General features: G+C 41.6%; 1 protein-coding gene across 1 annotated transcript in view; it reads right to left on the bottom strand.

Moving 5' to 3' along the window:
• The window catches only part of SEC63 (SEC63 homolog, protein translocation regulator), a 30,251-nt gene extending 18,595 nt beyond the window's left edge, over window positions 1-11,656 (bottom strand). The window contains exons 1-2 of the mRNA XM_080998816.1: window positions 11,385-11,656; window positions 515-614 (exon numbers count right to left, since the gene is read on the bottom strand). Coding sequence (XP_080854942.1) covers window positions 515-614; window positions 11,385-11,508 — 224 coding nt within the window. The 5' untranslated portion in view covers window positions 11,509-11,656. The remainder of the gene's footprint in view (window positions 1-514; window positions 615-11,384) is intronic.
• Window positions 11,657-11,820: the final 164 nt, after the last annotated feature.

The raw sequence follows: 11,820 nt of genomic DNA on the forward strand, positions 1-11,820 counted from the left end.
CTGCATCACATTCCAAATCCATGTAAACTATCAGGCCTCCATAATTTCACATAATTAATTTCACCTAAAATACACCCAACACCTCCCTGTGTCTAGACTTCTAAAGATAATATCAATAGTGATGGGTAACTCATCCTTCAGTGAAGTTTGTCTGCTACTTATGTTCACATTGAAGAACCCCCAATAAACTTCTTAAGAACCCCAGAACACAGTTTAAAATCAGGAGCATAATTCCTTAGTAAAGTTGCAGATCCAAACCATTCACTTTGGATTCCCAGTGGAATCCTTCCATGATGTGTTGTTCAACCTTTGATCTTCTTTATAGTTTCTTTATAGCTTCTTTATAGTTATGATCCCGTCAGTCCACCCACAAGTCTACTAAGACCTATGGATGTAATACGAATGATTGTCCGGCATCATACTACAGAAAGCAACATTACATTTTCAACTGAAAAGTAACATTGAATTAACTACAGTAACAGAACAGAAATTCTAGATAATAAACAATACTTACTTTATGGTGGGAATTATATTCTGCTGGGGTTTTAACAACCGTAATCGATACCACAGGCATCTTCCATACACTTTTCTTAAATTCTTTAAGCGAATTTGCTCTGTGAAGGAAAAAGGTGGTTTAAAATTTGGTAGTAGCAAAACAAGTAGCAAAACAAGCAAAACAAGACTTGGATTTCTTGAATCTGCTCAAACCTTAAAATAAAAATAAATAAATTATAATTCAACTATAAAGACTAAGATTTCAACTCTTTCATAGGAACTTATTTGCACACCATATAAATATTAATTAACAGTTTACCATGAATGTGTAAATAGCTCCTGCTTCACCTTTCTTCTAGAATGAGTGGGGATTACAAAACCAAGATCCTCGGCTTAGCATTACTTCCAGACTGCGGGTTAAGGTTTCCTCAAACAAGCCATTACATGAAGACAAGGGTTTGCTGTTGGGCAAAACAGACTGCAATTGCCCATTTGGACATAAGACTAAGACAAACACCCATTTTTGCTGATGGAGGAGTGAAGCGAGAGTGATCTCTACATTCACAATAAACCAATAGCTATTGCTTGCTGCTACATATAAACTGGGCCATAGTATCATCTTCAATTGCAGGTTCACACAAAAGAATATACAATTGACAACTACAATGTGTCAATATGGTTACATACTGCAACAGTCTAAATAAATTATCCATTTATTTATCAAAAGGAGAAGCACAACCTGAAGTCATCTCCTTGAGTGATATTAAACATATAAATTAAAGCAAAATATGCAATTTGATATAATGAACCAGATATTTTATAGATACAGTATGAACCTCAGAGGTGAAAAGGTTGCTCATGCTTATATATTATGCAAACCTATGTCCTCTATTATGTAAATCAACTCAGTTGTCTTGCAGTTATGTTTTAAAGAGGTTTTGCTTGGATATCACAATAGAAATGCATGAACTAGCAAAATTTAAACTGGCTTTTAAACCTCAAACTGAATTAATTTACAGAAAGCATTGTAAAGTCAAGGTAACTTGTTTCTTATCTTAAAATGCAGAAATATTCGTAAAATGCAGAATAATGCAAGATAAATACCCTTATTAAAGTGAGATCTTAACTATGGATGTTAAGGACTGTGCTTAAATATTTTCCAACCCTCTGCAATAGAAGTGTTGTAGATCCAACTTTCAACATTAATTCTGGCACTGCAATTCTACATGCATGTGCAACATCCAAGCATTTAAATAGACTGATTTCAAAGAGCCTTAGAACCAAAGAACTTTTATGCCATCTTGATAATAATACAGGTAAAAGAACTGAGCTAAGGAGTGTTTCTTTCCATCCTAATTCGTCCCCTTTTATTCTGGTTTGGCATTACATGTAAAGGGCAGTCTTCTAGCCTGGTCCCTTTTAGCTCTAACTAATGGCACTGCTATTATTATGTTGATAAGTCCCACTATCTCTTTGATCCAGCAAGTAGTTATAAATGGTACTTAGGTAAAGTTAAGTCTGCTATAGTCTTGACTTTTATGCAGCCTAACATTTAACACATGTATTTGATAGGCATTCTGCCTGCAGCCACCCTGCTTTCCTTTAGGAGTAAGGGAGCAAGTTCTCTCTTTATCTAAGGCAGGCAGGTCCAACAGGTAGATCGTGATCTACCGGTAGATCACTGGACATCTGCAGTAGATCACTGGCTCCCCACAAAGAAGCTGAACAAATGTGGCTCCCCTAAAAAAAGCTCAACCTTTTACCTCCTCCCTGAAAAAACTTAACAACTTTGTCCCGAACCCCAAAAAAGGGAGTAAATCACTGCCAGTTTTTAACTCTGTGAGTAGATCGCACTCTCTTGGGAGTTGGCCACTCCTGATCTAAGGTATCCCAGTTTCTACACTTCCCACACTCTCCTGGCCATGGAAATAGAATTAATCAAAATATTAGCTTTGCTTTTAAGGGAGGTTAAGAGGTACCATTCCCAATCATTTGGTCACAATCATACATGTATGTTCTTGGTAACTCTCGGGAGTAGAACAAGTGCAGTCTCTCTACTTAAATTGCACATTCCTCTTTAATTATTTTGAAAGCGATATCATACTATTCTTTACCACTGTTTCAAGATGCAAATAGGTTCTTGAAACTAAAAAAAAATGTTTATCTTTCCAACTCATTTATTACTGTTGTGCGTCACTGGTTAAAAACATGATGGCTTGTTTTCGCTCTTCCATTACACAGTGGGCTAAATTGTAGTAAGTAATACAAACAAACCAAGAAGCATATGCACAGTTTTTTTAAAAGCACTTAATGATACTTGACATTAGAACTTTGAATTTTAAGTCTATTTTCTGTAAGGAATGTGCTAAATAATTTATTCAAGTAATCTGCAAAGACATAAATGCCTTCATACAAGCATGGACCAAAACTTTGGGAAACACTGGAATCCAACAAAAAGCTCTACATTTTTATGCTGCATGGGTTCAAATGTTAATTGAACATGCAACTAGGGATAGATGAAACTGTCGATTTTGGTTGCTCCCAGGTCATCATTTTTCCAATCTCAAGTTCAGTTCTCCACATTTTAATTTTTTTTAAGCCTCATGGAAATTCATCAGCATTTTTCATGTGCACTTCTACTGATATTTACATTTGTACTCAATTCTGCCCAATACAGACATTTTTGGAAAGCAATGTTCCCCAGTATGATGAATTTATATATGTTATTTTCAGCAATAAGTGCAGTTTTGTGCATATTTTACCTTGACTGGAGAACTGCATTGCAAAATTCAAAGAAGTGCAAATTTCACAGGATGGCTAGGTTATGGTTTGCGCCTTCTTTTGGAATGTATGGATTAGGTGGATTTAAATGCAAACTGAATCCAGTTTCTCCCCCATCCATATATACAACTAGTAAATCAGTCAAATTCATAGGAAGTATGTAAGCTTCCATGGAACACTCATCGAGCTGAACCAAAATTGTAGTTTGAACCTATGATTTGGTTCAAGTATAGAAGACGCTACAGTTTAAGGAAACAGAAAGCAGATCCACTGAGATCATCCTAGATTTTTCACAAGTCAAATGTGTACACTCTTAGAATTCGTTGCTAACTGTAGCAGCTGCTTCCTGCAATTATCAAGTACATGTTCTTGAAGAAAGTACCAACATAATCACCATACCGACCAAGAACAGATATTTTTGTGACATGCTCAGTAGATCTGTTCAAGTATGTTTAAGAGCGCTCTTATTTTAGTAAACACACACAAAAACTTGACACAATTTACACTTTTATTTCAAATACAAGGTCAAATTAACTGGCAGAAAGCTCAGGGCTTGTGATTTCTCAAGAAGTGTGTAAAAATGAAGCTGCATGTTTACAGGACTTTTAAGGATGCAATTTTAAATATGCATACAGAGAAGCAAGTCCCATTGAAATTAGTTAGAGTTACTTCCAAGTAAACAAATGCCGTTTTAAAAAAGTAGCTCAGATCCATACTAAAGCCCCATTGTTTAAGACAGTGATGGCCAAACTTGGCCCTCCAGCTGCTTTGGGACTACAACTCCCATCATCCCTAGCTAACAGGACCAGTGGTGAGGGATAATGGGAATTGTAGTCCCAAAACACCTGAAGGGCCAAGTTTGGCCATCACTGGTTTAAGAGTACTAAACTAATGTTCTGTCATACCACAAGCACCTACATACACCTAGCAAAAGCAGGAAGACAAACTAACCCATGGTAATTTACATAAATATTGTGGTGCTGAAAATATTCAGTCTTGCTTCATAGAAAACGCAAAACCATATCAGCTAAATAACTGCTCATAAACCAACCAACCTTGTCTTACAACATAATCCTATGCATGCTTATGCAGAAATGAGACACACTATGTTCAATGAAATCCTTCCAGTAGCACCTTTAAGACCAACTAAGTTAGTTCTTGGTATGAGCTTTCGTGTGCAAGCACACTTCTTCAGATACACTGAAACAGAAGTTGCCAGATCCTTCTATATAGTGAGAAGGTGGGGAGGGGTATTACTCAGAAGGGTGGTGGGAATGGGAGATAGGCAGATAGCTGGGATGAGCCTGCTGACGACTCTTAACGACTGTAATGGGTCTTACAGGAAAAGGCAAGGGGTGAGAAGGTGAGAAATGGCTTAGTCATGTATAATGGGATAAGAATCCAATGTCTTTGTTCAAACCAGGTTTCTCCATGGTTTTAAGTTTGGTAATGAGTTGCAATTCAGCAGCTTCTCTTTCCAGTCTATTTCTGAAATTCCTTTGTAGTAAAACAGCTTGTAGTAAAGTAGCTGTCTTACTACAAAGGAATTTCAGAAATAGACTGGAAAGAGAAGCTGCTGAATTGCAACTCATTACCAAACTTAAAACCATGGAGAAACCTGGTTTGAACAAAGACATTGGATTCTTATCCCATTATACATGACTAAGCCATTTCTCACCTTCTCACCCCTTGCCTTTTCCTGTAAGACCCATTACAGTCGTTAAGAGTCGTCAGCAGGCTCATCCCAGCTATCTGCCTATCTCCCATTCCCACCACCCTTCTGAGTAATACCCCTCCCCACCTTCTCACTATATAGAAGGATCTGGCAACTTCTGTTTCAGTGTATCTGAAGAAGTGTGCTTGCACACGAAAGCTCATACCAAGAACTAACTTAGTTGGTCTTAAAGGTGCTACTGGAAGGATTTTTTTTATTTTGACTATGGCAGACCAACACGGCTACCTATCTGTAACTATGTTCAATGAGTCTTAAGTAAGGTGACTGGCAGAGAGATAAGGCCTTGGATAAAACTTGAATGTGATAAGATTTTGCTTTGCATAATAATGATGTTTTTAATGTATTTACCCAAAATTCCCCCTCACCATTAGTTCCTCGAAATATGCTTTGATGAGTTAGGGGACATTCTGCTATTCATTCATTCCACCAAACGGACAATACTGGATACCACCCAATATAAACACATAAAATAAAACATTAAGATTTATTGTCTGCAGCCATTCCCCACCAGCATGAATATAGATGTGCAAGTTTGCATACTAAGGAGCAGCCAGAAGTCAGCTTGTTTGTACTTTTGTCATCTGAACACCTGCTTCTCAATACACCTCTTACACACACACACACACACACACACACACACTGACGTTCATAATCACCTTAAGTCAAGGTTAATCAGAATTTACTATTTTTCATGATCAAATGGTTTTCCAGCAACTCTACACAGTAAGGATTTTTACTGCGGTGGATGTAATGATTTATACTCAAATGATAACATGAATATTTTTAGAATAGTCCTACACAGTATGTTAAAACTCTGAGATCTAAATAATCAGACAGGCACCGAGCTATCAAATGAACATTTCCTGCTCAGTGCCAAGATAGCTCGGTTCTCTAGAAATACTGTAAACTCAGCCCAACAAGGCCCCATTATCATTCCCTAAGCAGTGCAATATTCTATGGAACTTAAACCAAAACAGCAAAATAAGTAATTATACATTCTGCTCCCGATATAGATGGATGGCAAGTTGAACTGCATGTTAATTTTCCATCATTAGAAGCGATGTAAGAATTTGAAGTGAACCACCACCTGAAGGGTGCTGAATTCAACAGGCTTAACGCCACAGCCATTTTGACAACACCTATTAAAAAAAAGAAACAAGGAGTACCATTTCACATTCTTCTGTGTGCACATATCATAGTGCAAAAGTTATAACATTTAAAGATTGTTAAAAATGCAGCACCTCATTTTTGGACACCTTAAGACATTGTTCCCTATTAAACTGAAACCCTGTGATATATGACTAGGTCTAATACACGTTAGAAGTTAAAATAACTCTACAAAATTGGATTGCAGTAAAGGTATACCAAAAGACACTGATACATAATGTTTGCCTGCCTGCCTACCTACCAGCAATGTATCTGCCTTAATTTGTGTTTCTCTCTGTCCCCCAAAATCAAACTTTGATTGTCACGGGGGTGGGGTAATTCACCCACCACAGATGAGAAGCTATTTAGAAGCTGTCTGCAACCATTAATCAAATGCATCAATGTTGTGCATCAGTAACATTAGAAGCAGGAAGGCTGTGATCCTAACCCCACCAACTGGGAGTAAGCTCTATTGAATTCAATAGAACTTAGTTCAGAGTTAAGACGGCGAAGACTGCACTGTAAAGCACCAACATAAACAACTTAAGACAGTGGGGTGCAGTAAGATTTCCTCTCCTAAAACTGGAACTTCTCACTCTTTCCTCCCTCCTGTAACTTGCACTCTCCAAGTCTGTTCAACCCTGCTGCTGCAAGAGTGTGATACAGCCCAGTATTCTTGCTGTTCATAGTCTTCCAAGGGCCAGTCATGCAATTCACACCACCAACCTATGTCACATTTCATCATTCTGAACTGCAATCTGAGAAAAACGAAATGTTAACAGATCTATAGACACACATATATACAAAACAAGAATAAAGAGAGCATCAGCAACACTGCTCTTTATCTTTATTACATGATGGATAGAAGTGCATCCTCTGTGCAATGGTGAAAACAATCTAAAGGAAACATTTTAGACAGCCACATGATTGCGCAGCTTGTGGCCAACGGCTGAAGCGCAAGGTGCACCACCTGCAAAGCAAGTTCTGGCAACGGCACAAATTGCAACATTTTCCTAAAACCAGAGGGCGCCAGGAAGTTTTACCCCATCGGTTGTATAACCTCTTTCCCCATCACATTTTTGAAAATTTTGTCCCTAAAGCCCATTTGCATATACTATTCAAAACGGCATAAATTATACATGCTGGCTTATTTAATGACTCTTTCAACCTCCAAATGTGCAATGTAGTCTGTTCCTAATATTTGGAAAATTAGGCTGGCTGCAGCTATGCTAAACAGTATACACCACTGAGCAATGTGAAGTGTTTCCACAACACATAAACACACACAGGCTTTACAAGCATTGTGTGACAAAGCGAAGAAACCCCTGACACCAGCATGGCATGGCAGAGGTGGAAACAAGCAGCAATACCAGATGGCATGCCAAGTCCCCAGAAAGTGCCTAACTCTGGAACACCATGTTTGGCAGAACGACGTGTATTTCTTCTTCCAATTGCCACTTTTAATTTACAAGCAGCAACGTTGTTCAACAGCTGCTTCCACATACAGAATTTTAAGTAGCTAAATAAGATTTTAGACAGAGGTCTGATTTTGATGCAGCGCTAGGCTGTGCTTATATGTCATGTGAAAAAGCCCCTGGTTCATGCACTACTACTTGCATGTCCACAAGCTTGGCCCAAAGGAAAAGACCAAAATCATTCACTTTACTTTTTAACCACAGTATAGCGCTACATCTGAACCAGACACACTGTAATTATTCTTAACCGTGGTTTATGTCAACTTCAAACCATGGTTTATGAAGCTGGCTTGTTTCAAATAAACTAGCATTAAAATAAGCCAAAGTTTAGGGTTCACACACGAAATTAAATAGTGGTTCATTGAAAGTGGAACCAAAACTTCCAATCTTCTCCTTGCAGATGTGCAAGAAAAGGGGAGAGTGAGAAACTCACAAGTCCAAGTACTGTGGTACCTCTGGTTGCGGACACCATCCGTTCTGGGGTGCCGTTCACACCCTGAAAAGTCCGCAACCAGAGTGGTGCTTCTGCACATGCGTGAACTGCAAGAGAGCACTTCTGCGCATGTGCAAACTGCACAGAATGCTTCTGCGCATGTGATGAAACCCAGAAGTAAACACTTCTGTGTCTGCCGCGTTCTTAACCCAAAAAAATGCAACATGACGCGTTTGCAAGAAGAGGTATAACTGTAATGTAATTTGGTGTTATGTCTGACCAAGGCCATAGACTAGGCATAGGCAAACTAGGACCTCCAGATGTTTTCGGACTACAGCTCCCATCATCCCTAGCTAACAGGACCAGTGGTCAGGGATGATGGGAACTGTAGTCTCAAAACATCTGGAGGGCCGAGTTTGCCTATGCCTGCCATAGATTAAGTCCTATCTTATAAAGCAAATGTTTTATTGTGATATATGGATGACCGAAGGCAGGCTTTTGGTTTAACTTACCTGTTTAGCAATGAGTTGAAAGTCTGTCAGTTTGTTTGTAACACAATAATTACCGTATTTTTCGCCCTATAGGACGCACTTTTTCCCCTCCAAAAATGAAGGGGAAATGTGTGTGCGTCCTATGGGGCGAATGCAGCCTTTCGCTGAAGCCTGGAGAGCGAGGGGGGTCGGTGCGCACCGACCCCTCTCGCTCTCCAGGCTTCAGGAAGCTATCCGCTAGCCGTGGGAGACGCAGCTCTCCCACGGCTAGCGGAGAGCTTGCCTGCACCCAGAAGCTTGGGGCGTGCTGAGCTCAGCATGCCCCAAGCTTGGGGCTTCGCGCAGCGCTCCGCTAACCGTGGGAGAGCCGCGCGAAGTCGCACGGCTCTCCCACGGCTAGCAGATAGAAGCCTGTTCTGGGGGCTGGGGTCAGGGGAAGCTCGGGCTTCCCCAGCCCCGCACCTGGGGGGGGAATAATTTTTTTTTCTTTATTTCCCCCCCAAAAAACTAGGTGCGTCCTATCGGCCGGTGCGTCCTATGAGGCGAAAAATACGGTACTCCACTAGGAATTCAGAATAAAGTTCATGGCACAATCTGGTAACTCAAACATCAACTCAAGCCCTGCACTAGTTTTCAAACATACCGTTTACCTTGAAGACTCAGGTATCAGAATTAAAAAGTTGGCGTGAACACTCAGGGCAACATTCTGTTTTTCAAAAATGAACTCTGCCTCAACCTCCAGACCTACTTTAAAAGAGAGAGAACTATTGCCCAGTACAGCCATAACAAACCACAATTCACTGTTGCATGTGGGACAACAATGGTTACTTTCCCCCAGTAAAGGACTATGAAACTAAATGAAAAGAGGATGTTAAAGCAGGTTCTAATTCAGAGCCAGTCAGAAACAGAAAATTATTCAGAATTCCTTGGCAGTATCTCTTTCTTTTCAGGAAAAGGTTGGCTAGGAATCCGGCAAAGATGCTTTAGATATATGCATCACCAGCCACATATCAGGAAACTAGACAGCTTCAATCTAGCTTCAGGATCCCATTAGACTAATGATTTCAGATGATGCTAAGGGATGAAGAAAAAAATAGCCATAAAATCCAGGAAGACAGATTCAAAACTTAGGACGTGTCCTTCTTAGAGTGTATTGTATTACTTAACATAGTACAATGGTGTATTGTATGGAAGAATGCCACATAAGACAGGGATGGTTGCAAATACAGTTTCCCTCATTTTGGGACTTTTGCAATAATGCATTGGGTCGAATGAAAACTGTCTGCCCAGTTCTGCTATCAGTTCTTTTATCAACTTGTATCCTGAAGGAAACACTTATTATTTTAGGTGTTCTGTGTCCTAACAGATATTCTATTAGAATATCAGGTTAATTAACTTTCAAAATGTGTGCACAAATGACATGAAGATCAAAATACGTGTTACTGGCTTTAGGATCAGCCATTGCTGACATCTGTAAACAGCTACTTTAGATACTGACATAAACTAATACTTGTTGCAGCACCTTAACAAAAAAATTCAGCTGAGCAAAGAGGCTTCTGAAGTGTAAGATGTTACAAAATGATTCCCTACTTATTTCTGCCTATTTATTAATAGAACCAAGTAACAAAGTTGGTTTTTTGGCTGGTTAGTCTTTTAAACCTCCATGACTTCACAACCTCTGTAACAAGGGGTACAACAAGGGATGCTCAGTATTTATGAGATACTATTATTTGCTGGCTGGTTTGCTGCAAAGGTCAGGAGCAGGTTTCTCCTCCTATCTAGCTTCAGAAAAACTCACAGCCTCTCGAACTTTCCAACAATGTTTGCATCCTTGTCCATAATGACATATGTTCTAAATACTGAGAAGCAGCAAACATTCCCCAATAGTCGTCTAGGAGCCTGGAAATTAAAACTACAAAGTCGAATGGGGTGTGGAGTACAGTGTACTAACTACCAAGTTCTCAAGTGAAGATTCGTTTTAGGCTAAAAGCTACACCGAAACAGAGCTTGATACAAACCTATTTATTCTGAAGCACTCACTGAAATGATAGGGATCATTACTTCACATCTTTATCACACTACAAGCTACTACAACTTCCTCCCAAGGCAGCTTCACAGTGCACAGGCAAAGAAGCCATGTAATGAAGATTGCTTGGCCCTTATCTCTCTCATGCTCACAATCAGGAAGAAAAAAGTATTCCCTTTCAACATGAAAGCTCCTAACCCACTTAAACAGAGCAGTCCGTGATATCTTCCCCAGATAGATCAAGCACTGAATATAGGACTCTGATCTGGAGTATATAGTCAGTGAGTGCATCCAGCGAAGTCAACGAGGGCTGCCTGCTCCACGTTTACGTAAGCCTTAGGCTTTCATTCCACGCGTTAATACTGGCTTCCTTTCACACGTGACACCCCAAACGCACCTGATGTGCATTTGCAGGTCCTGCAACATGAAAACCTGCAAGCCAAAAACACCTACACTGATATGTTCCTTTTTAAAATAAATAAATACCCCACTCTTCTTCTAGGATTCCTCTGCCCACTTCCAGAGGCTCGACCCAAACAGCTGGAGGAAAAGAGAGCCTCGACTGGCAGCCCTTTCAGGAGTGTGGCAGCGGCGTGAGACCGGCAGCGTCTTCCCAGCAGCTCAGCTGAAGGAGCTCGGGGAGGGAGAGCGCGAAGCCCCTCGAGGGGACGCTGCGGGGCGGGAGGCGGGCTTCCCGGGACCCGCCAGAGGAGAGCGACGGGGCTCGCCACCCACACGCGGCGGCGCCAGGCCCACCGCGGCCGGAGGAGCTGGAGCGGCTTCGCCCTCGCCTACTACTCACCCGAGTGCTGGTCCCGAGGCCACAGGTAGTAGGTGGCGGGGATGACGATGAGGGCCACGAAGCTGGTGAGGAAGTAGAAGAAGGTGTTGCCGCTGTCATCGTACTGGAACTGCTGCCCCGCCATGGCCGCTCACACGCCCCGCCCCCCTCGGCTCTCCTCTCCCGGCGCTCGCCGCTCGCCTCCAGCCAGCGCCAGGCGTAGCAGCGGCCGCTCCGGGGATCCCGCGAGAACAGGAGCAGCGCCCGCCTGCCTGCCTGCCTGCCCCACCCACTGGCCTCTGGAGCGCGTCCGCCCGCTTCGCCCCCCCGCCCCCCACCACCTCTTCCTCTCGCTCTCCCACTTCGGCCCCCAGCAGCGCCAGCGCTAGCAGAGGAGGGAGACGTGTCGCTGCGCAGGCGCCATCGCCACCATTGTGACGTCGGGCACGCGCTTCCG

The sequence above is a fragment of the Podarcis pityusensis genome, assembly GCF_964106645.2.
Source record: "Podarcis pityusensis genome assembly, chromosome: 3".
Classification (NCBI taxonomy): Eukaryota; Metazoa; Chordata; class Lepidosauria; order Squamata; family Lacertidae; genus Podarcis; species Podarcis pityusensis.